Consider the following 27,271-nt stretch of genomic DNA (forward strand, 5'->3'; position numbering starts at 1 on the left):
ACATGTAAGAAAAAGATGGCCCTTGCCCTGAAGAGCTTATCCTCTTAGGGTCAGTAATTTCTGGAGCTTACTGTCAGACTTGTTCCTAGATGACCGTTGGGATTGGTCACCAGTTACGTTCTGGAACGCAGGTGAATAGCATTCCATAAACCCTAGTTTTCCTGAAAAAGTTAACATAGCTTGATTAGAATATTTTTTGTTAATTCAGAAGTGGTCCATATGCATTAAACAAGGCTTTCAGGCCTACTTACAAATCAGGAAGAATGTCAGATACTGTAGAAACAGAGGTTGATACGAGCGCCCCTAAACCATACTGCATGCTTTTTTGTTGGTCATGGTTTTAGTTTTTTTTTTTTTTTTTTTTAAGAGTAGTCTGGGAAGATTGTCTCATCAGGAAACATCGGGCTCCAGTACTCCAAGCTGATAACTGTTTCTGTAGTGTGTGAACCTACCCCTTTGATTTTCTCAGGTTGCTGTCTGTTAACTGAATTCCCCCCCTGCACCCTTCCTGGCTGTTGTCTAGCAGTTCCTGCTGTATTTTTATCTTCATACCATCTGCTGCTGAGTGCATTATTTCATTAATAAAACAAACTAGATGTTCTTACTGTTTCCTCCCAACAATGAAACACTAAAGAAAGCATTTCTTTCCTCTTCCTATTTCAGAAACGTGCTAACAGACAGTGACTGTCACTGGACTCTTATCCCTTCTTGCATAGACTGGTTAGCAGGAATAGTTGTTCAGGACCTCTTCCTAATAAGCCTCTGAACTGGAAAGTTTCCCACTGTTGGCGTATCTTTATAGTGAAGTTAAATTCATTTCCCATGAGAAGAGGTTATTCTATTTCTTTGTTAGAAGGGCTACTAAAAGACCAACTGAGAAGTTATTACAGGCAGCCTGCAGCATTGACTATGTAATTGGGCTTTGTCTCACAGTTAAAGCTATTCCCATCTATCTTTAGTTTCATAGCAACATCTCAAGAGTGGGGATTTCTAGCTGCAGTTGGATGCCTTAAATGACATTAAGACTAAAGTTTGATAAATCTGGATCCATATTTATAAATCCCAGCCAAGTTGGCCTTAGCCAGCATCTCTCTCCCTCCATTGTCATGCAACATGCTGTATATCAGTTGTCTGCCACCTTTGGTATAAATATAGCTTGTAAATTACTTGGTGTTGCTATGAGATGAAAAGCACTATGCAAACATAATTTAATAGTAATAATCCTGTATGAACCATTAGATCAGGGATAGTTTATTTTTTGTGAAGGCCCAGATTTCTAAGTCAAGGGTATAGTCAAGGTCCAGACTCAAGAAAATAATAAAATAACAATAATGATAAATAAATAAATAAGATTTCTGAGTCTATTCAGAAGCATCTAGTGATCTTGATTTGGCCTGTGATCTGCCTGTTTTAGACTACCCCTGCATTAGATCAACAAGATCTCATTCCAAGAAGAATTACTGCATAGCTGAAGCATAGTTCAACCTGAACAAGCACTGCAACTGCATATGTACATATGCACATTCTTTTGTAGACAAAACAGCAACAGGATATTTGGTAGCTTGAGTTCTTCTGCTGATCATAGCTGTGCCAGTTTTGCATGGAGAGAAGCAGTCTGTAAGTAGAAAAGTCCCAAATTACTCACCGTTTTATAGGTCAAAATCAGTAACTTTGAAACTTCACTTGGAAGCTAATAACTTCTATTGGGGAGGTTTGAGTGCAGTTCAGAAATTCCTTATTGAAGACTTAAGCATGGCTATCTCTGGGCTTGATCATGACCTGCTGAACAACCATGACTCCCGTTGAAGTTGTTTAAGTGCTTTATATGGATAAAGACTGCAGTGCTTAATATGGCTTCCTGTAATCTGAACAAATCGCATGTCCCAGTTATGGATAATTTTAAGGTTCCTAATAATGGCAGCATTTTTTATACAACGGGAGTTCTGGGGCTGCAGGATAGGCGCCCCTCCCCTGGCCCCAGCAGGGCGGCTGAGGAGGCAAACCTGGAATCTGCATGGGGCATAATGAAGCAAAAACTTTATCATCAAACCCCGCAACTGGGGGTCTGGCTGCCTCAGCAGCGCCGGAGGAGGCAGATTCTCCCCTGGCCTATTATACTCGCTGCCCATGATTTTAGTCATGGGTATTTTTAGTAAAAGTCATGGACCGGTCACAGGCAGTAAACAAAAATTCACGGCTTGTGATCTGTCCATGACTTATACTATATACCCCTGACTAAATCTTTGGGGGGCTGGCCTGGAGGGCACTGAGTGCTTGGAGAGGGAGTCGCATCCCTGGGGGGCACCGCGCCTTCCTGGTAGCGGCGACATTCCTCTCTCTCAGTTTCTAGGAGGGGGTGTGGCCAGGCAGCTCTGCACACTGCCTCCACTACAAGCGTTGGCTCCAACTCCCATTGGCCAGGAACCACGGCCAATGGGAGCTGCGGGGGTGGTGCTTGCAGGTGGAGGCAGTGTGTATAGCTGCCTGGCCACGCCTCCGCCTAGGAGCTGAGGGAGTGGGATGTCACTGCTTCTGGGGACCCCCCCACGGTAAGCGCTACCCAGAGCCCCCTCCCACACCCAAACTCCTGCTTCTGCGGGAGGTGGGAGGCGGTGGCCTGAGACTGCCCCAGCAGCGCCCGGTGCGACTGTCTCAAGAGCTGCTCAGGCGACCTTAAAGTCTATGAGTCTATGAGACCCCTGGGCCAGGCGTACCAGAAGTCACGGAAAGTCATGGAATCCGTGACCTCTGAAAAATTCTCAGCCTTACCTATGCGACATCATTGGGGTTAGATCGACCTCGCTGTAGATGCAGCTAGGTCAATGGAAGATTTCTGCCATCAACATAACTACCACCTTTTGAGGGGTACAGTGCTGTAGTTGCAGTGCTGCAGCTGGGCCATTGTAGTGCTTGTAGTGTAGACATGCCCTCACTTTAGAACTTTGTACTGGGGAATGTGGGTGCAATGCCCTAGTGCCTGGGAGTACACACAGGTCTTCTGGGGGTGTATCAACTCATCTAGACGTTTGCCTATTTTTATGGCGGGCTATATAAAAAGCACTAGTGAAGTCCATACAAACTAAAATGTTATACAATGACTTGTTTATACTGCTCTGAAATGTATGTACAAATTTCAATCAATTTATTTTATAATTGTATGGTAACATTGAGAAAGTAAGCATTTTTTTCAGTAATAATGTGCTGTGACTTTTGTATTTTTGTCTGATTTTGTAAGCTAGTAGTTTGTGAGGTGAAACTTGGGGGTTCGCAAGACAAATCAGACTCAGAAAGGGGCCCAGTAGAACCACTGCCCTAGAGTAACCTTTCTAACCTGGGCTGTCAGTGACTGAGTAGGTGCATAATAAGCTTTGGAGCTTCCTGGTATGAGCCAACCTTTGTTTTTCCAAGTTAAGCCTTTGTGCTGTATGTTGCTACAGAAAGCCAGTTGCTTGTTACAAAAATGTATGGTCCTTGTCCTTGGGTTCAGAGGTATTTTGTTGGTTTACTGCTCACCCTTGTGCTGAGGGCCTCCTTTTTAATGAATGATGTCATCTTTGCTTAACTTGTTAGTATTTTCATCTCTCCTTCTAGCTTTTCCATCTCATTGCTTCAGGGGGCCGTGGGTCACTTTTAAATACGCTTGTTTAAATCATTTACCTGTGTTAGGTTAATTTAACCTGCATTTTTCCTCTACTTTCAAACAGTCTGTTTTTTCCTCTATTCAAGCCCCGAAAATGAATACAAACATTTTAAATCTCATTAGAATTGTGATGCAAAGTGGCAAAAGGAAACTGAAGATCTGACAATGAAAAGACTAGTGAAAATGAATTCTTCTTGTAGCTAGCAAGAAACGTGATTAAAGGGTTGGGGAATACTATAACAAATACATAGTATTTGCATAATGCTTCACCCTCAAAGTGCTGTACAACATCTTATCTGAGGTTAAAAGGGGTGATTGTCCTCTGGGGTAGAGATAAAATAGAGTAATGATCTTAGACATTGGGAACATTCTAGTCACAGAGGAAGACACTTATCACTAAGGGCTGCTAGGCTATAAGGAAAACAGTCTCTTGAAATAAGGGGGTGATCATCCTCGGAAGTGCTGAGAAACAGATTAGAGACAATGCTGATTAGATAGAATTTTGCTCAAAGCAAAGATGGGACCGCATGGTTTAGAGCAGTGATACTCAGGGCTTGTCTACACTGGCAATTTACAGCACTGCAACTTTCTCGCTCAGGGGTGTGGAAAAACACCCCCTGAGTACAGCAAGTTTCAGCTCTGTAAAGTGCCAGTGAACAGTGCACAAGCTCTGCATGACTACACAAGCCACGTTAAAATGCTGCCATGGCATGTACACTGAGGAGAGCTTTTATGTGCCAAGGCTGACACCTGGGTCATTGTACCCTCTTCTCTGAGTTGTCCAAAAGTTTTTACAAAGCACAGAAAGGGAAAAAAGCATCTCACTCCATAAACTGTCACTATCCAAATGGCAGAAACTCCTGCTTCTCCTAGGAACTTGCTAAAAACCATGCCTCATCAGCTGAGTCATCAGAAGGTCAGAATATTAAGTTATATCACATTTTCCTGAGCCACCCCACGGCCTTTTGTGGAATTATTCATTGTAGCATATTAAAAATGTAAATGAAAGATAAAACCAGAAGGAGAATGTATGTAGACTTCTTTACCACACTTTTTACAAAACCTATGTAAATTTGTCAGTGAGCCTTATTTGTCTTTTAATTTTGGACCGTGTATAAAATTTCCTCTTTCTACACAATTCTTTTAGCAATTTTCTTTAAAAATAGATAGAAATCCCCTCACAGACTATTACATGCCTGCCCTTTATTCCAGTTTCCCTTATTCCATTCCACATGGCTAACCCCCTCCTTGTGGTAGAGGTTTCTGCTATCAGGCTAGTGGCAGCCTATGGGGTGAGATGCTCTGCTCTTTTCTGTGCTCTACAATGTAACTCGCTTTGAGGATACATCTTCTTTGTCATTAATAATCTGTGGCCTTGGTGCAGTTGTTCAAATAGACTTTATTTAGAAATTGGCTGTGTATAAACTAGCAATTTTGTTGGTATAACTTATGTTGCTCCAGGGTGTGAAAAAACACCCCACTGAGAGACATAAGTGGCACTTCTGTCGGTGTAAATGTGGACAGCGCTATGTCGGCATGAGCCTCCCTGCCAATGTACCTGCTGCTGCTTGTTGGGGATGGTTTAGTGATGTCGATGGGAGAGCTCTCTCATTGGGATAGAGCAGCTAAGCAGGAGATCTTACAGCTCTGCTGTAAGTTCTCTGTATGTTCCTCAGAAAGCCAGGAAAGGCATATGTCATCTGTATTTATTAGTAATGCTGCCAGTAAGGGTAAATCTATTTTAAAAAATCCTTCTTTGTCCAAAATGGCTGGTGGCAAAAAAATGCATATGTCCAAACACGATACATAGGGGCCTTGGAAAAGGCAGAAAGAGACCAGACAAAAGGCAGCAGAGGACTTAGCCACATGTAAAAAGATACATGATGAGTAAAGGTAGAGTTATTACTACTTACTAGTCTAGTTCTAAGCATCCCAACAGACAGGCTTTGCTAACATACTGACTAAAGGTGAGCTTCAAGGCTAATGAAAATGGAATAAATTCCATGTTTATGTGCTGATTTCTGTTACTAATCAGGCTGTAGTGCACCATCCGCACCAAAACCCTTAATTCACTCTTAGTGAAGTCCCCCACTTACAAAGTCCTGTATTTCCTGGTTTACTAAAAACGTCACCCAGTGGTATCAGGGTTTAGTAGGAATGTAGCCTCTAACTATAAAATATAGTCCTGGATTTTAGGACTAAATAGTTTAAATTCCTTTTATTGTTCCAGATATATTTTGAAATATGCCTTAGATGTAGCCTTGTGAAATTGTATGATCTTTCCCATCCCACATCGGGCAACTTGGGCATGTGTTCCCCCCCACCACCCCCCAAAAGAGCTTCTTGACTCAAGGAAACTGAGGTGAAGCAGAATGGTTCCAAAAAGGGTTAAGTATTTGAGTTTCTCTTTATATAAAATTTGCTGCTAATTTAATCTCTCTGGTTATTTCTTTCAGTGAACACCTACCTCTTCATGATGCAAGCCCAAGGCATCATGATTCGTGAGAATATGAGAACAATAGGAGCTCAGGTTTATGAGCAGGTGGTCCGCAGTGCCTATGCCAAGAGGAACAGCAGCATGAATGACTCAGGTATATTTTTAGTAATTAAGTCAATTTGATTAGAATTCCCATTACCATTAGAAAGTGACTCAGTCTAAACAGTTTTTCTTAGGGGAATGAATGCATGGGTAGACACGAGAGGAGAGTTTGCTTTTAGGTCACCCTATATAATATATAATATATAATATATAATATAAATGGAGGGTGATCTAAATATAATAGTCTATATGGCCCTTTCCTCAGATGCCTCTAGTAACTGAGGTATTTACAAAACAAGACAAGAATGGGTTGCATCCTTTTTCTTTCATCTGCTTTCTAGAGATGCAGTGAGTGACATCTGTGAAATCACATTTTGTTTTCTTGAAGGGGTAACACAGAAATGCATATGCTTATGAGCCTCACTGTTCACATGCAAGAAAGGACTTGAAGTTGCCCTAAATTGTTTGTTTCAGAATTGGGAGTAGATACAGGGGTTCCGACTACAAGCCCCCGACTTTTTTTTTTAATTATTTTTAACTGCTTACACTGTATTCCCTCTAATGTAATGCTGGTTTGACAGCTTTGGATATACCACCTTTGTATTTTAGTGATCCATTTGAACCAAATTGCTCTTCATACATGCCCATCTTCCGCATCCAAAAGTGGCCTAAATTTAAATCTCCCCCAAGGAATTTCCCTGCCAGTTCTCTTAATCTGGTCTTCATCCTTTTATCTTTTTTTCTTTAGACAAGTAGTGCAATTTTGTTATGTTCCTAGGACACACAAAAAAAACAGCCTAGAAGAGAGGGAATTTAGGTGCCAGTCACCTCTTACACCATCCCAATTGTGTTTTAATTTAGGTAGCCCAAGCCAAACCGATGGCAGTGTCACGTAAAATTGCTGTAGCAGTGTCAGCTGTGCAGAGGTGGATTAAGATTTATGGGGCCCCTGGGCACAAAGAACATTTGGGTTCCCCCAAGTCCCCCTCACCATGGGGCCCCCTGCTCCTCCCCTTCCCCCCAAGCTCCCCTCTGGCCAGGCCAGAAGCCAGATCCAAGTTGTGGTAAGAGATACCTAGGGATCCTGGCCCATTGTGAGGAACCCCAAACCCTCCACTTGCTCTAGGTGACATGCCCCAGGGGGCAGGGACCCAGGTTGGGGGCTGCTCTCAGGCACCTGGCACACTGCACAGGGCAGGTGGAGGATCTGGGGCTTCCCATAGCAGCTTGGGCTCTCTGGGCAGCTCTTACCACAGCTGAGGGTGATCATATGGCCCGTTTTGGCTGGGACCGTCCCCTTTTTAAGCCCTGTCCCAGACATCCCAGCTTTTTTTGATGATCAGTTGGCAAGAGCAAATGGGACAAATACCAAGTTTTGCCAAAAAAGGGTTTGGGGGGAAGAGCGATGGGGCTATGGCAGGTAGGAGGGGCTCGGGCCAGCTCTGCGTGGTGGGAGGGAAAGGAGGATTCGGGTGAGCCCCACATGGTGTTCCATTTTCCTTTTAGAAAGTGTGCTTACCTTACCATAGCAACTACAGACACAAGTTAGGGGGTTGTGATCAAATAAGTTTGAGAACCAATGGTCTAGGTCAGTGGTTCTCAACCAGGGCTACACAGAGGTCTTCCAGGGGGTACATCAACTCAAATAGATATTTGCCTAGTTTTACAACAGGCTACATAAAAAGCACTAGCGAAGTCAGTACAAACTAAAATTTCATACAGCCAATGACTTGTTTATACTGCTCTATATACATGCACTGAAATGTAAGTACCATATTTATATTCCAATTGATTCTCATTTTTACCATATAATTATAAAATAAAAGTCAGCAATTTGTCAGTAATAGAGTGCTGTGACACTTTTGTATTTTTGTCTGATTTTGTAAACAAGTAGTTTGTAAGTGAGGAGAAACTTGGGGCCACTGGTCTAGGTAGTATATAGTGTGTCTTGCTCTTCTAGCTACATAAAGAATTCAAATTTAGAACTTTTACCGGCGTAGCTAATTTGGTCACATGCACACCCCCCACGCCTGACCAACCTAGCTGTGCCTACTATAAATAGACATAGTTATACCGGCAAAAAACCTCTTTGTTTCTATAGCTTATTTTGTTCGGAGGAAATGGTATAAACTATACTAGCAAACCCTTTATAAGTAACCATTTACATTTAGAATGAAGCGCTGAAGGCATTTCTTTCTAAAACTAAGAGTTAGGCAAACTGATGTCCAACTGAAACTGCTCCTTTCAGTGTTAACACAGAACAAGTGAGTCACTGTGCAAAAGTTTTGACCTACCTTTATGCAGTATCAGGCTGGAATAACAGTGAGTTTCAGATAAGCACCACACCTCATGAGGGTCACTGGGTTTCACTAGGAGAACAAGTGGGTCAAGAGTGTTACAAGAGAAATGTTACTTTTATGACTAAAATCCAGGATACTCACTCTGCCTCCCCTTTGTAAATAGGGAGTGAGAGTTGCTGTGGTGTTTGATAGTCACATCCTTTCTTAAGCTTTTCTACCGTAAAGTTAGATTGTTAATGCATTCACAAATTACCCAAGCAACAGGTAGCTCACCACATACTTAGTCTTCACTACCTGATTAAAAGACTAGAATTTCCACTGGATATGGCAACTCAGTTCAGTCTATTTTAATATGTGAAAATTGGAAAAATCTGTTTTAATCTAACTTCTGAAAGCTAAGCCCACACCTTAAGGAAAAAGAAACCAATTGAATCCCTTCCTTCCTCTACTGCTCCATGTGGTGGTAAAGTCATGCACATCTCTTTTATACATCCGTTGTGCCCCTCCCCAGCTAGTTCTTTGGGCCCCTCCTGGTTTGTGAGCCCTGCAGTTTGTGAAAGTCTGGTTTGCCACCCACTGAAATGAATGGGATTGTTCACGTGTCAGGGCTAGTCTACACTGGCAATACTAAAGCACTGCCGCGCTTTAATGTACCTTGTGTGGTCATGGCGCAGCGCTGGCTATTAAACAGGAGACCTGGTTGGTTTTGTGTTCAGTGGCGTATACCAGTGATTTTCAGCCTGTGGTCTGCAGACCCCTGGAGGTCTGCAGACCATGTCTAAGGGGTCTGCGAAAGGTGTCTATGAAAATGAAATTTCAGATTTCAGAAAAGGAATTGTTTTTCTGATTAATCAGAAAAACATGTAAATACCCCCACCTACAGATCAAAACCCAGAACTGTTGTCACCATAGAAGCCCACCGTTTAGTGCCTTTTTTCTCAAAATTTGCCAAATGCCATGCCAAGCATGTGCAGCATTTATAGTTGAATTCTATTCAGTCGTATTTCAGTCTAAGCAATTTAAGCAATTATAGGCTTCTATAATAGGGGTCCACAGACCACAGGTTGAATTTCTAAGATTCAAAAATTTTTAGGAGTCCACAGATTAAAAAAGATTAAACTACTGGCATATATGGTATATCGTTACTCTTGAGGGCATTCTGCATCCCAAAAAAAACCATAAAAAATCTGTGCATAATATTTTAAAATTCTGCAAATTTTATTTGTCAAATAAATGTGGAGACTCCAGCATGGCATTGGGGAGCACAGGCCACTGGCTGCACAGAGGTGGGAGATCACTGTGCAGCTCCCTCCCTGGGACATGGACTCAGCTATGAAACTGCACCCAACCCTGACACAGTGCAAGGACAGGGCCTGCCCCAGAACACCCCAGGGCCCTGCCCCTCCGTGCAGGCAGGCTGGCTCAACAAGGCAGGATCCAAATGTGGAGGGGTTAGTGTGGGGGGATCTGGGTGTGGATAGAGAGGGTTCTGTGTGGGGCAATCTGGGTGCAGGCAGCTCAGTGAGGGGTTCTGGTTGCACAAGAGCTTGTTGGGGGGGTTCTGGGTGCAACGGTAATGGGACTCTGCAAGGGGTCCAGGTGAAAATGGTTGAGGCTCAGCAGGGGAGGTCTGTGCGTGTGTGGGGGGAGGGGGAGGAATAGAGCTCGGCAGGGGGGGTCTGGGTGCAAGGAGCTCAGTGGGAGGGGTTCAGATGCTGAGAGAGTGGGGTTCAGTGGGGTGGGGATCCAGGTGCAACTAGTTGGAGCTCAGTGAGGTAGGGATCCGAGTGGCTCGTCGGGGTGGTCCAGATTCGAGGGAGTGGGGCTCATTGGGGGGAGGGGAGGTTCCGAGTGCGAGGGGGATGAGGCTCAGTGGGAGATTCTGGATATGAGGGAATCTGGATGCACAGGGGTTGGGTGGATGGAGAGCAACTATCTTCCCTCTTGCATTTTGTCAGACACCAAAGGCAATAGCTACACATTCCAGGCATAAAGAAAAGGAGTTGACTCTCTTCATGCATCAGTACAAGATACTGTCTATAGAGACCTGAGAAAAGTGGTGCAAGATATAGAGCAGGAGTGGCCAAACTTAGTGACCCTCTGAGCCGCATATGATCTTCAGAAGTTTGAGAGTCGGGACACACCTGCCGGGGGGCCAGGGCTTGGGGCTTCAGCCCTGCTCCTGTGAAGTCCCGAGCCCCGGCAGGTGCACCCCGCTGGGCAGAAGCCCCAAGACCATCGGTGCAGACTCTGGGTGCTCCAGGTGTGGAGAAAAAAGGATGGATGCTGAGCACCCACCGGCAGCTCCCCCATCCCCTCAGTGCCTCCCACTCGCCAGCAGGTCCCACAGATCAGCGTCCCCTCCCCCCCCCCGCGCCTGCCACAATCAGCTGTTTCAATGTTCAGTAGGCTCTGCGAGGGAGGAGTGAGGACATGGCACACTCGGGGGAGGGGGAGAACTGGGCAGGAAGGGATCAGGTTGGGCCTTGGGGGAAGGGGTGGAGTGGGGGCACAGCCTGGGGCAGAGCTGGGGGTTGAGCACCCCCAGCAGTTTGGAAAGTCGGTGCCTTTGTCCAAGACCCCCCCCCCCTTCCCACTGGGCAGAAGCCCTTACTCCACCACCCCGCTGCAAGGTAGAGGTCCCAAGCTTCTTCCCCACCTCTAATCTGATAGGTGCAGAATGGGAGGGCTGTGGGGGGCTCAGCGAGCTGCACTTTAACAGTAAAAGAGCTGCATGTGGCTCACGAGCCACAGTTTGGCCACCCCTGATATAGAGGGTGTACTACCAGTGTAATTTTAATGGGAATTTGTTTTGTCATAGCAATAACAAGTGTCCAAGATAAATTGGCTCATTTAGACTCTAATAATATGCCCTGGGCTGTCAGTGTTTATTTGCAATTCCATCTTGGCCTCTTTCACTTTCTAGTTTTGAATAAGACTGTGCAATTACTACTCGCTCTGATAAACTGAGCTAATTGCACGGGAATGCCATATAGTAGTGAGAGGAAGGAACCTGAAATATTGAAACGGTGAATTGTAGTTTAATTTAGTGCAGGATGGATTGATTTTATTCAAAGTTATTTTAATCACCCATTTTAAGCATGATCTAAATCAGCAAGCAGGAAACTTTGATTTAAATAATTGATTTTTAATCTTGTTTTGCATTTGTACTTTACTTTTCTAAAGAAAAGTTTGTTTTCTTTGTTTGGTGTAACCATTAAAACGTTGTTTTGAAACCAAATATATCTTTTACAATTAAGTAGGTACTTTTGTTTTGCTAGAAGGTGGTTAGACTACATCTATAGGTATTTAAGCAATTCTATAGCTTAAACACTTATTCAGGTTCTTAGTGAACAAGGTATGTAAAAATAATTTTTACTAACAAATTTATTCTTTACTACATTTTTTTCCCCTCTGGATTTGTGTCAAGTTGCATTTGGGTAGAAATTGAAATTCAAGTAAATGTACAAAAAGAGAATTTTAAAACTGTTTTTAGTTAAATAAACTACCTTAAATATACAGTATACAGAAAGGGGAAAAAGTGCATCAAAGCACATTTTGTATTTAAAGCGGATTTAATAAATGTTTCTGGTCACCATGGGCCAGATTTTCAAAGTATTTAAGTGCCTAAAGATACAGATAGAGGCCTCATGGGATTTTCAAAAGCACTTAAGCAGATGAGGTACCTAACTCTCATTTAAATCAATAAAGTTGAAACCAATGGGAGTTAAGCACCTAACTTCCTTATTTTCTTTTGAAAATTCAAGTTTGCATCTATCTGCATTTTTACATGCTTAAATATCTTCAAAAATCTGGCCCCCATCACCTCCTAATTCTAAAAAATGGTAGATTTCATCCTTGCCCTCCTGGTTTTTATTCATGGATTGGGAGAAGAAAATAAGCTTTCCTGCTTTTTCAATTCCCAGTTGGTTTTTCAACTTTAGATGAAATAGTCCAAATGAAGAAAATAGTCTTGCTACACTTGCTAGCTTGACTGAACCAAAAGTAATTAAGGCAACAGCTTTTTCCACAAAGCACTTGCTTTGGAAAAATGTAAATACCAGTGTTTGCTCCATTATAATGACTGAAAAGAATATAGGTACTTAATGTGGGGCTTAGCACGAAGATGTTATTTAAGGCTTGAGTTGACATAAAAAAATGTTTTCCCCTCGATTTTTGTGTATAATTTTTTAAAAAAAGCAGCTCCCTTTAATTCATAAAAATTTGAGGGTTCATTGACTCAGCATGATAATCATTTATTTAATTTTAATAGATTATCATTTAGGTATTAACACAGTTAATTTCAATTGGGGTTTATTTTAAAAAAAAAATTAAATTAAAAAACCCCTGAGTTATAAAATAGTTATCCAGACTGATTGTGTCCAGCAAGAATATCAGTTATGGCCATGTGATGTTCACAGATCATACAATGTAATGATATGTGCAATGTATTGTATGGCCTCGGTTTAAACTGTAAACTCTTTGGGACAGGAACTGTCCTTTTGTTCTCTTTGCACGGTACTTAACACAATTTGGGAACTGTTTCCTCCGAGTTAAGCAAAGAGGTGTTAAATGACTTGTCCATAACTCTAAGTGGGGAACTCTCTTCAGGGCAAGAAGCTCACACGGCTTCCACCTTCCTGGATCTGACCTTGGAGCATTCAGCATCCTCTGCCCCTCCATGCGCTTCCCACAGCGAGTCTGCCCAGGCAGGGTCCTGGGGAAGCCAGAGGGTCCTGCACCCCAACTTCGCAGTCAGACGTGACTCTTAGCCAGCCAGTAAAACAGAGGTTTATTAGATGACATGAACACTGTCTAAAACAGAGCTTGTAGGTACAGAGAACAGACTCAATCGGGTCCATTTTGGGGGGCAGCGAGCCAGTCACCCACGTCTGCACTCACTCCTCGTCCCCAGCCAGCTCCAAGGAGGCAGGCATAAAACCCAGTCCCCTGGCTTTTTCCCCTTTTGTAAAGTGCGATGACATTTGACTCAAAAGGCAGATTCTGCAGAGAATGTCTTGATCCTCAAACCCTTAATTTATGAGAGGTACAGTATTGTGATTTAGGGGTCTTGTTTGGTACAGCTAATTTAAAAGTTTCTCCTAATGTTTGAAAGCAATTATAACTTCCCCTTTGATCTCAGCAGTTGCCTAAAGTGGCTATTTGTGAAACACTTTGTAAAAGAATGGAGCATGCATTGTCTGTAGAAAACAGAAATACACTTCCTGGAGGCCCAGAACCTTTTTAAAATAAATGAAACTCACAAAGTGATAAATGTGTTTACGCTTAACTGAGAAATAAGAGAGCTGCTTTGGAGAAACATGCTCTTCAGATAGTCATGGCCTGCAGAAGTGTCAGCCTCACTTGCTCTTTATTTTTAGTTAACTGAATAAAAGGCTGCACCTAACATTGGATTTTTTTTATTAAAGCGGTATATTAAGAGAACGAGAAGTAGAATTATGCAAGATATGCAACCTTTCATTCATGAAAAGTTGCCAGGCTTGGAGGATAGATCTGGAGATGGAGTTGGCATGTGTGCCCTTAGGAAAGTGATCCAAGCAGTGCTTTCTTCTCCTTCACCCAACCTTCTACTTCAGTCTGATCTTTTCTAATAAGAAAAGATGCAACTCAAATAATTCATAGGTTGCAAAACCGGAAGGGATCATTATGATAGTCTAATCTAACCTTCTGCATAACTTGGCCCATATGCCTCTCTTGTGGTCCTTTCAGCCTCAGCTGTTCTGCCTAGCAGAAATGTTGGGACAGTTCCTAAATGTCCACCTGTTGCCATGTGCACACTGTCTGTTGAAATGGCCAGGCCAAGAAACTGTAGTCTGATCATGACCTATCAAGGAATAAAGCTGTGTGGAAATGCCTGCAGTTCATTGTAGCTGAAGTTCCATCAATACACTGTAGTTGTGAAATAGTCAGCTAAATGGCTTTGTAAAAAAGCAACAGAGAGTCCTGTGGCACCTTTAAGACTAACAGATGTATTAGAGCATAAGCTTTCGTGGGTGAATGCCCACTTTGTCGGATGCATGGCATTCACCCACGAAAGCTTATGCTCCAATACATCTGTTAGTCTTAAAGGTGCCACAGGACTCAGTCTGGATCTGTAAAAAGCAACAAACATGGCTACTACCCCTCTGATACTAAATGGCTTTGTTAGTAATAGAATATTAGAGAATGGAAAAACCTATAGCTCAAGTAGCTTTTTCTTTTCCCCTCCCTAGATTATCCTCTTGATTTGAACCACAGTGAAACCTTTCTGCAAACCACAACTTTTCTTCCTGAAGATTTTACCTACTTTCCAAACCATACCTGTCCCGAGAGACTCCCTTCTATGAGTGAGTAGTGCTGTGACTCGTTATCTTCCTCCCCTCCCTATCCTCCATCTCCATGCTGCCCCCTCCTTCCAGGTTACAACCTATAAAACCTGTTTCCTGTGGGAGTGGGAGGAGGTAGGAAAAGCGTACTGTTTTATTACAGGTACTGCACCATCCCAGTGTGGTGTACATTGCAGTCTTTGGGAATTTGGCAGCTATGCTGATAACTAGAATATCCTCATATCTCCACATGTGGGTTTCTGGGAGATCTTCACTGCTTTACCTAACTGCTCCAGAGTCCTTGTCTGTTCCTGCATGTTTTTGGATGGTGTGTTCTAGTACCGTTTTTCTACCTCCTGACTTATGCACTGCATCTTCTTTCATTTAGCTATGTTAGGAGGGTGGGGAATGAGCAGAAATGTTGTTCTGCAAGCACAAATGCTGTAAATCACTTTTACCAGACTCCCAAAGCGAATCAATCTCTGAGACACTTTTTTTTTTTTAAGGGAATGATAGAAGTGCTTGCTCCTTACCTCTTCACAGGGGTTACTGCAATATTTGCCAACCTGGACTTGTCCCAGAAACCGAGCAATGGAATACAATGATTTGGACCACCAAACTATCCTCTAAAAATCCTAGTTTGAATTTAATTGGGAAAGTGTCTCTTCCTTGAGCTATGGTCAGAAAATAGTGACTAAGGTGGAGTGTTGGGAATCCAAATGCTAGTGAGGAAAGAAGAAACTAGAAAAATTTTGTCAACTGTTTTAAATTGAAAATTGGCTTTTGATGAAACGAAACTTTCCTATGAGAAGACTTTCTGCTGAAGATCAATTTTTTTTTCTTCATTGAATCTCATTATTTTGATTTGGAAATGCCGCAGTGCCTTATCCTCCCATTCTCTTCTAAAGGCTGGGCTCCCTGGCCAGACAATAACTCCTATTATGCATCACAACCAAAGTTTCCCATGATGCACTCTCTCTCTACAAGAGGGAAGACCCTGATGCATCATGGGAGATGTAGTCTGACTAGGGAGCCCAACCTATAAAGGAGAATGAGATCATGAGGTACCGTGGCAGTTTTTTGATACTTGACAGGAAAAGACCCATTTTGCAATCAGCCCTAGTAATAAAAGTGTATGAAAAGTGAAGTGGGCAGAAGCATGCACACTGATGATGTAGGACCATGAGACCGAAATATGTGAGAAGCCGGAGATGCACCTTCTCTTGCTGGGACTGGAATATTGACCTCTTCTTTCCATTGTGTACACAGAGGGCCCAATTGATGTAAATATGAGTGAAATCAGAATGGAGGATATCCATCAATTATTCTCTAAAGACCCGGGCATCAAGCTAGGAGGCCATTGGAAACCTGATGACTGCCTGCCTCGCTGGAAGGTAAACTGTAGCCTCAAAACAGCCACAAGCTGCATTAAAATGGGATGCCTTTGTTCAGTACAAAGGAATACAAACAATGGTATTGGCAAGAACTGGGCTATGGTTACATTTTGCCATTCTAAAGAAAAATATCTTTAGTTGCATCACAGATAATGTAGGGCTGCCTGTAACATAGCTATTTCTTGTCTGGCTACAGCAGTCCTCTAATAACCCGTAGCTTCAGGAGCCTGTTACCTAGTGACAGATGTGTCAGCACTTCATTTCTTTTATAAGAAAGTTTTGGAGAGGGGTGTATGTTGCTAATGGGATGTGGAGCCTGTCAGCTCTGTAACTGTTCAAATCCAGATCAGCTGATAGGTCTGAAATGTGTTGCGTGCAGATGGCTGTTTAGTGGTTTGTGTAATGAATTAGTTTCTAACTGATAGGTATCCAGATCACCAAAATTACCTCTGGTTTTGAGCAAGAATTAGCCCAGAAAGACCAAGGGTAACATGGACCTTGGAGACCATGAATTTCTTTGCTAGAAGGGTTCCCTGCTTGTGAGGGTGGAGACACATTAACAGCATGGTGTAAGAGAATCGTGCTCTACCTATTCAGTTGGTAGAGGATTTAAGTCTCCAGTGCAGTCAGTCTCTCTCCCCTGACCCAGCATGAAATTTAGTTAATATTTAAAAGAAACTTAATCTCTCAAAGTAGTATCTATTTTAAAAAACTAGAGTACTGAAATGCACAAAATAAAGGAGGCATGAGAGTGAATGGCCAACACACAATTGTGTGCTCCATGTTGTACGTTGCACTATAAAATAATCCTTCATGGCAGCCCCAGGAAATGGGTTAGATCTGTTTAGTCCTTTTCCATCAACACTGTCTATGGTCCTGTGATTATAAACACCCATACACATGGCTTCAGGCACACCCAGTGCCCTGAGCCGTAGGTTTGTGGGCTGCCAAAGTGAAAGCTGGTTTCCAGATATAATAACTACCTGATGTCTTCTATCTCTTAGGTGGCAATCCTGATACCATTCCGCAATCGTTATGAGCATCTTCCAGTTCTCTTTAGGCACCTTATTCCAATGCTACAGCGCCAACGTTTACAGTTCGCGTTTTATGTCATTGAGCAAGTGAGTCACTTCCCATGTATATGCAATGTATTTTTCCAGGCTAAGCCTTCACCTGTGGGAATAACCACTGGAACATGAAACTTGCTATTGCGTGACTGATTTGCTGCCCAATGCATCCCATATATATAAAAGGCTATTTGCTGCCTTCTGCCCCCAGTTATTGCACAGTAAATTCCACTCTCCAAAGTGTGTCCTGTGTGTTTTTGTTTATCAGGCAGAGTACATATCATAAGCTTTCAAAGGTTACTGCCTAACGTCAATGTGTGTACAATACCTAGCTTCTCATAATATGCCATTCACCTGAATGCTATGTTGGACACAGGCACTTTCTGAAAGCTTCTGGGAAATTAAAGTGTATTTAAAATAAATGAGGTTTGTTTAGCACATATATCTATTGTTAAACCAGGGCAAGAGGGTTACAAAAGCAGGAATTTAAGGGTTTTTTTTTTCCCCCTCTTGAGTTTGTGTAGGAGGCCATGAAAAGAATGACTGACTTCCAAACATGTACTTATAGTGTGTGTGTGTGTGTGTGTGTGTGTGTGTGTGTGTAATGTGTATATTGAGCTTCTTCTGAGAAATAACTCTATTTCCTAGGCTGGTAACCAACCATTTAACCGTGCCATGCTCTTCAATATTGGCTTTCGGGAAGCAATGAAGGACTTGGACTGGGATTGTCTGATCTTTCATGATGTGGACCATATACCAGAAAATGACCGTAACTATTATGGATGTGGACAGATGCCAAGACACTTTGCAGCCAAGCTGGATAAATATATGTATCTGTAAGGAACTATATTCCCCCTTCATGCAATAATGGATAAAAAGCCAATAGCTAGATATTATTTTCAGTTTGGTTTCCAGGTTTTGTGCAAGTAAACATAGCAGAAATAGAGGCAAACCTCCCAATAGCTCAAGGCTTAATTCAGCTGCATCCAGGAGAATGGCTGCTCTGACAGTCTGTGAGCAGGCAATTGCATCAGCCCTGACCTGAGAACACTGTTCACACCTGTTGTGACTAATGCACTTTCTTTTATTTAGGCTCCCTTATAATGAGTTCTTTGGTGGAGTGAGTGGCTTAACAGTGGAACAGTTTCAGAAAATCAATGGCTTTCCTAATGCGTTCTGGGGCTGGGGCGGAGAGGATGACGATCTTTGGAACAGGTACTGATGTGGTGTCGTGGCTTGAGTCCACTTCCCAAAGGCTAGGGGGATGGACAGACTTCCATGCAGACTTTCCTATGGTGTAACTCTTCTGTTCATTGAGTTCTTGTAACAGCATCTAACTCGTAACACCTGATGCATGTTGTACAAACTGCCATCGTTGATAATACAGTAGTGGCTGGCCTGGTACAGGAATGTGCTGCCACACAGGTTGGGGATATATTTCTTCAGGCATACAGTGCATGCATCCAACTTCTTGGCAGTGGACACTCCTCAGGGCTCTGCCTGCTGTGTTCTGAGTGAAATAAAGCATGGGTATTTTATCTGCTGCTGTGACCTGGCTCTAAGCCTGTCCCCTGAAAGCCTTAATTTGGTTGAGCAGCTTTGCAATCGCCTGGAGACGGGTTTTACACAACATGTGAAGAAGCTGCCCCTCTCCACCCCAGGCAGTGTGGATTGGCTGTGGAGCTATTCCATGCCCTCTTCACATGAGGGAAGGGGGAGAGATGATCACGCCCTCTAGGGTATCCTGATAAATGGATAGATTGAGGTTTGATTCCATTCTACTAAAGCAAATTGGATTGGAAGCTCGTAACTAACAGAAAATGAGGAAGTCTAGTTCTTGCCATAGGTAACTTTGTGAAATTGTTGGCCTTGGGCATTATTTCTCATGTTGATGTTTATCTGAGGATCAGTTTGACTACTCAATTAAAATTTAATGTACTGAAAGTAGCTGAGTTTGTCCAAAGCCTGAACTGGTTGAAATCTTCTCCCTTTATTTAGCTAGCTAATGGAAACTCGTACTTACTACAGACGACGAGTCTGTTGGGGCTCATGATTGTTCAGCCTTGGCGAGTATTGAATTTGGAGCAAATGCAACAGTCAGTCTTATCTTTATTATACAGGGTGCAGTATGCAGGCTACTCAGTGACTCGACCAAGAGGAGTCACAGGGAAATACAAGTCAATTCCACACCATCATCGAGGCGAAGTCCAGTTCCTGGGAAGGCAAGTGAGATTTCTATTGAAGATTTATATTTAATTCGGAAGGATCCCCAAATCATCATGCCACTATATAAATCCATGACGTGCCCACACCTTGAATACTGAGTCCAGTTCTGGTTACCACATCTCAAAAAGGGTATAGTGAAACTGGAAAAAATTAAGAAAGGTGACAAAAATGATCAAGGGTATGGAACAGCTTCCATACGAGATGAGAGTAAGACGACTGGGGCTGTTCAGCTTAGAAAAGAGATGACTAAGGGGGGTTATGACAGAGCTATAAAATCTTAACTGGTGTGGAGAAAGTGAATTGAGAAGTGTTATTTACCTTTTCACACAATAGAAAAACCAGGGGTCACCTGATTAAATGAATAGGTTGCAGGTTTAATACAAACAAGAGGAAGTACTTTTTCACACAATGCACCACTAACCTGTAGAACTCATTGCCATGGGATGTTGTGAGGGCCAAAAGTTTTAACTGGGTTCAAAAAAGAACTGGGTGGTAAGTTTATGGAGGATAGATCCATCAATAACTGTTAGCCAAGATGGTCAGGGGGACAACCCTATGCTTGGGGTGACCCTAAGCCTCTGACTACCAGAAGCTGGGTTTGGTAGACAGGGCTTCATCACTCCAAAATTGCCCTGTTTGGTACACTCTCTGTGAAGCTTTGGTATAGGCCACTGTCAGAGACAGGATGCTGGGCAAAATGGACCATGGTCTGACCCCATATGGCAGCTCGTATGTTCTAATGTTGTATACTAAAGCACTTCACAAATTAGCATTCATACTGTATAAGAGACTCACTTCATTTACCTCCAGGGTGATATGTGGCAGCTGTCAAGCAATGCACAGAATTTGTTCACAGCAGTCTTAGGACAGGAAGGGAATAATCAGAACTGCAGGGAGGCAGGATGTAATAACCCAAACTGGGCTGGTTAATACCCTGGACTCTTTATTCTAAGGTCCTCTTTAGTGGTTGTTGCTTTTCCAAAAGAGTTTCAGCAGCATAGAACCTTTTGGTAACAAGCTGCGGCCCTGGCTCTGTACTCTGTAGAAAGTGAGCCTCTCGTGGAGTAGTCAGCACCACATACTGAAGCAATGTGTGTTTTCCTTAAAGGTTCTCTTCCAAACCTAGAACCAGGCCAGCTCTCCTTAGCCTGCCAGAGGGATGGTAGCAGGATCTACAGCCTTGAGTGTTATAGTTACTATAACAACCTCTGTCCCTGTTTCTATTAGGCCTTGTTTATGAGGGGTTTCAAACTCTCTTATATTTGCATCATGCAGGTAGCTTCCATTGCAAAAGCAATATGTCTGTCATGTGCTTCATAACCGTTTTGCTCCATTTTTGTTTGAGGTGATAGAACACCTCAGTCGGCTTCCTTTTTCATTTTTCTAGAGTAAAACCCAGCTGCAATAGGAGAAAATAGATTTTGCCATAATTTTAAAGTGAGCAAGATTTTGCATCCAGCTAACTCTGATTTTTATTTTTATTTTTATTGTACAGTAGTGTCTAGGAATGCCAATCGGGGCTCCATTATGCTAGGACTGTAAAGAGAAGTAACAAAAGAGTGCCTTGCTCCACACAGCTTATAGTCTAGGTGATAGTGTGCTGAGTCACCGGGAAAAGCTCCACATCATTAGGTTTTGTTCCTGTTCAAGAGGCTGTGAAGAGTTAGATTGTGTATCAGGATTGGCATTCCGGCAGGGCCCAGAGAGCTGTTTCTGGAAGCATAAATGCACAGGTGCTGTCCCTGTTTTCCAGAGGAGCCCCAGGAGGCGTATGAGCGAGCAGTATGCAGTGGTACAAAAGAGCTTGTTTAACAGAACCAGTGGAAATGTTTTATTTGTGAACAATTACATGACTCAACACCTCACAAGCTACAACTGTTTGTTTAGAATGGCAATTAGCTATAAATTGTGTTATCACTACGAATACCAGAACAGGAACTGCTAGGAGAGCTCTAGAAGAGAAACTCACAAAGCTCACCCTGCTAATACTTTTTGAATTAACTGCAAATTCAAGCAGGGAATGAACCAGCAGTTCATTAAGCTCTGGGCCTCTTTCCAGCATCAACTTTCCTGTTCTCCGAGCTTCCATTTGATAGAGAGAAAAATCTTTTTCCTCTCTATATCTAGCTTTCATTTTGCTACCAAACAGATTATGGTGAGGAAAATAAGTTTCTACCATTTCAATTCTCTGTAGCTGAACCAAGGATGTCAGTTTCAGGGGAAAATGTCACAATTGTTCAGTTTCTCTAAAGCATCAAAGGGCTTTACAGTGCAGTGGAAATGAGAGCTTTAGATTTGCCTCCTTTGTTTCATCAGATCTGGAATTTTGTAGGCTGATGGTCAGCGTGCATCCAGTGAACTGCTGTCACTTATTTGGCAACAGTCACTTGAGGAGCGTTGAGGAGATAGTATGTTTCAGAGGGTTTTGAAGCAGTCTGATTATTTTTTTAAGCCATTCACCTTGCTAGTTGGAGGCATTACACATCCGAGCATAACATCGTAGCCCACTGCTGACTGTAAAGCTTACAGTGACAGGCCTACCTGACTCAGTTCAAAGCCTTTGAACTAACACTTTCCTTTATTCCCCTTTTTTCTGTAGACTAGGGCTTTGTCCAGTATGGGGTCTGGTTAGAGCCACCAGTGTATTTACTCAAGGGTGCTCCCTAGTGTAGGTGGGCCAAAGCTGGTATTTGCCCTGGTGCAACTTAGCCTTGCTTTACATTGATGTCACTGGTGTAAACAGCTTTGCCTGACTGCTCCTGTAATGTCAGAGCCCTGTGCTGATGAACCTCCAGCCTCCTCACATTTCCTCCTGGATCCCACTATTTCTCAGACTTTAATTGATCAAATGGAACTTCACTTCCCCGTACATTGTCCTTACTGACGCACTCAGTCTGTTCACTCAAACCTTGAGCTGATTATCAATTTCCCCACACACAATCTCTTGCCAGATCTTCACTGCTACTTCTCCCTCTGCTGTGTCCTTTCCATCCCCACTGCTAAAACTATCTTATGCCACTGTTTTTCTCCTGCTTGGGCTACTGTAATCTCCTCCATTCTGGACTCATTCCTTCCCCCTCTTCAATCTATCCAGTGTGCTCCAGATAAAGCTCTTCCTGCTGCTCCTGTAACATTAACTACTTCACCTCCATGTTCCTGTACTGATTTAATATTTCACTGAGCCGAGTTCAAAGTCTTCGTGCTCTACTTTAACCGCCCCTTTGGAAAAGCATTAAAAGATTGTGAAACACGTAGATACTACAGTAATGAGGGCTGTGCAAGTACCAAAGAACCTACCCTGCCTGTATGTTTCCATCTGTTTCTTCTCACACCCTATGCTGTCTCTTGTACCTTTGTAACTCTCTTCCATGCTGCCCCCAACCCTGAAATGAGGTGCCAAGAACCTTTGCTTTCCCCCTCCTCAAATTCAGTTCTTCTGGCTTCTGCCTGCCACTAGTCCAATGCTGTTTGCTCCTGCTCTTGTGAGTGGCTTTATTTTGTCATCTTCCCTCCCCCCTCCCATCCCCGTTTGCTCTGTCTCACTTGGATGGTAAGTTCTGTGGGCTGAAGGCCATGTCTTATTTTTGTATAGGGGCATGCAGAAAACACCTGGAGTCATTCAGCTGCTTTGTCCTCATGATCTACCGTTTTTGGGAAGGAAGTTACCAATTCTTATTTCTGTGCATATTGACAGTTTGACAAAACTGTGCCGGCTGGACACACACAAAACATACTAGCCTAGAAAAATAATACTGATCTGATTCTGGTCTGTGCTATGCATCACTCCAGACAGTGGATCAAAATTTTATTTCTGCAAAGTGTATTAAATATTTACGTGTCTAAATGCTGGAGTTGTCTCTTATACATCTATCTTAAGGGGTCTGTGCTCAAGAGGATTTTCTCATGTTCGTTTTTTCTTGTTGTTGGGACTGTGTGTAATAGCTCTTAACCTAAATTTCTGCAGCCTTGAGCAGTGTGGGAGTGGATACATCCATCTTTTGTTCTCTTTAAACAGGTATGCGTTGCTGAGGAAGTCAAAAGAGAGGCAAGTCCTGGACGGTCTCAGTAACTTGAACTACTTTCCAAACATTACATATGACGCCTTGTATAAAAACATAACTGTTAACCTGACACCAGAGCTGGCTCTGGTAAACGAATACTGAGAGGAGTTAATAAGTTTGCTTTGCCCTTCACCAAGAAAGCAACACATTAGACATTATTTTATAGAGTTACCAAGGACAAGAAACATTGTCTAATGAAGGATCACAGTATTTCGAAGAATAAAATTGAAAGTGCACGTCCAAATCGTCTGGCCCAGTCCGATTGTTTGTGCAACAAGCTCGGGGACTTCGCTCGCTTTCTGGTTTTATGAACGATGGTGTGACCTGCTGCTCTCGTCTCTGCATTCCGTCTCCTCCAACAATCTCAATATCACAACAGTGATCTGACGTGCTTTTGTCTCACAGAACCAGTTTGGCTGAATGACTCTGTTGGCTTCTTGAGTTTGGATGCCAGAAGCAACCCAGTAGGCAACTGCCCTAATAGGAGATCAAATGAAACTTAAGATGATACCGTTCTTCTACATTTGTGTGGTTTTTTTTTTAATGACCTGCTTGAAGTATATACCACAGAATCGCTTCTTAAAGAAGTGTAAGTGTAAATAAGCTGTGTAAAATGCCTTTTTATTTTCTTTTACAATTAAAACTCAAGCTAAAGGTTTACATATTAAGGTCACTCATTTAGGCCCCAATCCTGCAAACACGTAGGTAACTTTACTCCTGAGCAAGTCCCTCTACTCATGTGAGTAGTCCCAGTGATGTAAAGTTAAGCGTAGGTGTTTACAGGATAGGGGCCTTAGTTGGTAGGATGTCGGGGTTCAGAAATATGGAGCCACATCATTGCATACTATGGAAATGGCGGGGGGCTTTTTGGGAGAAGGGAGGGATAAGGGAAACTTCATGAAAGAACAAATATCCAGCTCATATCATTGTGTGGTAGATAATGTGTAAATTATAGTTCATATGGAGTTTTCCCATTTTATTCCTGTTGGGTTTTCATTGCCCATTACCCTCTATACCACAGTGGTGGCAAGTGCAAGCTTAGATTCTAGACTTATTCAAACACATCCCTCCTCCTCTTCTCTCTCCCCCTCTCCCCTCAAATTTCACCAGTAGGCCTGCGTGGTTTCCATGCAAAAAATCTTACCTTCCCTCCTCAGTCACTGTCTTTAGTTTTGGGCAGTCAGCTGCAGTTTATTAAATCTGCCCTTGAATTAACAACGTTCTACAGTGATTCCTCTAATGTAACATTTTTGTTTCATGAAATAATATTTTGATATATTTATTGTGTAAATTAAACAGAACACTGAACTAATGTACATTCTAACTGTAGGTAGAACCCTTGGTTATAATCCTTAGCCAGGGAATGCATTCCACAAGTACAAATAGTGAGCTAGATTTATCCACAGATGTAAAATCATAATGAGAAAAAAATGAAGGGCATTCTAATTAGTTCAGGAAAACATGAGTATCCAAAACTGAAGTGCTTGGTGGTTGTCCCCATCCAGTTTTACAGATTTAGGTTTTTTTCTGAACTGTTCTCCTTGGGTTGTGCCTGTTTTAGGGTTGTTTTTTTTTCTGGTTTAAAACCAATCCATCACTTATACAGTATGTACAAACTCACTTTTACTCGACGTCTATATGGTAAAAGTGCTTTGGGTTGCTTTTTTATATATCTATATAAAGAGATTGTGAGTATTTAAGCTCAGAAGTACTTTAACTTTCTTTTATTGAATTGTTTGCCTTCTGTTTCCTTAACTCTTATGGTTTACATTATTTTCTTGGTTCCATGGACATATGATCCCCATACACATCTGCTGTGGGTGTGATTGACCAGGACTCTTTTTTTTTTTTGTCTCTCGAGAATAACTTTGGTTTAGAAAACATGAGTTCTTGTTGTGTAGATCTTATCAGCCTGCATGAAAGGACAGTTCATCTGCCCTTGAAAGTGCTGGTAAGTTTGTAATTTAGGTTTAAGGTCTTGGAATACATGTGCTTTAAAACTGTTTCTTGAAGGTTATTTATAGTTGTTTTTTTTTTTATGGCACATATAGCAATAAAGACTCTCTTGCTTCTGATTCTTGATCTTTGTAATTCTTGTGGATCCTTTTCAAATGCTGAACCTTTACTCTCCCCCTCATTTCTTTAATCTTGAAATGTTGCTAGCAACTGATGTCTTTAATGGTGCTTCAAACAAGGAATGTATTTCAAATGGTCTAAATTCACCACCACAGGAATTGTGAATGCATGTGTGAGTAGATGTTACTGTATTTTAGTTTGAATCCTCAGTCTTTAATGTATATTTACCATCTCTTACACCCTATGTTTTGAACAAAAAAGGCATTACCTCTACTCAAAAATGTACTCATTTAAGGTTGGCCTGAAAGTGCCCGTTTCACAGCTAATCAATGTCACTCTTTGCATTTTTTTTGTCAATCAGGTTGAGTTTTTCCCTCTCTCTAAAATGTGGAATATCTTAAAATGTGCACTGTTAATCTTATCAGCTAAGTCAAATATTGTGTAGAAATGTAATTGTTAAAACACTTTGTCAAGCGCATGTGCTGTTATGGTGTAAAAATTCTCATAGTAAAAAGAACTGTACGTATTCTGGCAGCTGAAATTCAACAAGGCCACTTGTGCACCCCTTGTATGTCAACATGGTCTACTAACTTTGCTGGGAGTCGGGGCATGTTCAATACTGATTTTTTTTTTTTTTTTTAACAAGCCATGTGGGGTTTTATTTGCTAAAATATTTATTTAAAGTTCATTATTTTTTTAAAGATCCTCTTCTTCTATAACGAATTTACCAACTGAGCAAGAGTCACATACTTCTAGTCACCCACCGTCTGAGGTGGAGTTAAACCATAGGTAGTATCCGTTCACCATCATGGCTTTTGAACATACTCTTATGATTTTAAGAGGTGCCAGGGTACATGTTTGCACTGAAATGTAGTGTTTTAAGACACACACACACACACACACACACACTTTTTTCAGCAGAGCAATCCTTTGTATCATTACACTTATTTACCCATGTGTTTGTACATTTTTGTATTTAATTTATGAATGATTTTTCAGTAAAAAAATACATATTCAAGAACCAAGAAATTGCAGTGGAGTCTCTTATGTTGTGCCCTCTTTTGGGGAGGAAGGGGAGGCTTGTGGCTTGTATCTGTTGAGGATGGGAAGAGGAGGTCTCTGTACCTTGAATGGTAAGTCTTCAGAACAGAGCAAAATGTCAACAAACAGAAAAGAAAAGAGTGAGGGTCCACCCAATCTTCTGCTCTTGGGTATGGTTTATTTTTATTGCAGCAGCATGTAGCAGTGGCATTCTGAGATCAGGGCCTGATTGTTCTAGGCACTGTGCAAACATAATCAAGATGGTCATTGCCCTGGAGAGCTTGAATGTAAGTGACAGATAAGACAGCAGGTGGATGCAACAAACATGGGGGAAGCACATGTAGCAGTGAAACAACTAGTAGTCCTGCACCTCAGCTGTTTTAGCATCCCCACAGGCATTCTCTCCTTTCCTAAGCAGCTGTAGCCCTTCTCTTGAGCACCTGTGCAAAGGGAAGGGAAAACCACACTGCTCAGGCCCCAAAGAAAAAGAATAGAAGATTCTTTGCCTTTTTGTGATTCAAATGCAGCAATTGCACGTGGGAAAGACTTGTGCATGCCAGGTTGCCAGTCAGAAGGTTAGCCGTCTGGATTAGATTTGGTT

The 27,271-nt window shown here is 42.3% G+C and overlaps 1 protein-coding gene across 2 annotated transcripts in view; it reads left to right on the top strand.

Moving 5' to 3' along the window:
* B4GALT5 (beta-1,4-galactosyltransferase 5) overlaps positions 1-26,654 on the top strand; it is a 62,964-nt gene extending 36,310 nt beyond the window's left edge. For both annotated transcript variants that reach the window (XM_034787172.1, XM_034787173.1), the window contains exons 2-9: positions 6,097-6,231; positions 14,713-14,826; positions 16,075-16,199; positions 17,204-17,320; positions 17,915-18,102; positions 18,359-18,481; positions 19,387-19,488; positions 23,508-26,654. In XM_034787172.1, the coding sequence (XP_034643063.1) occupies positions 6,097-6,231; positions 14,713-14,826; positions 16,075-16,199; positions 17,204-17,320; positions 17,915-18,102; positions 18,359-18,481; positions 19,387-19,488; positions 23,508-23,655 (1,052 nt within the window). In that variant the 3' untranslated portion in view covers positions 23,656-26,654. The remainder of the gene's footprint in view (positions 1-6,096; positions 6,232-14,712; positions 14,827-16,074; positions 16,200-17,203; positions 17,321-17,914; positions 18,103-18,358; positions 18,482-19,386; positions 19,489-23,507) is intronic.
* The last annotated feature ends 617 nt before the right edge of the window (positions 26,655-27,271 follow it).

This window comes from Trachemys scripta, chromosome 12 (genome assembly GCF_013100865.1).
Source record: "Trachemys scripta elegans isolate TJP31775 chromosome 12, CAS_Tse_1.0, whole genome shotgun sequence".
Classification (NCBI taxonomy): Eukaryota; Metazoa; Chordata; order Testudines; family Emydidae; genus Trachemys; species Trachemys scripta.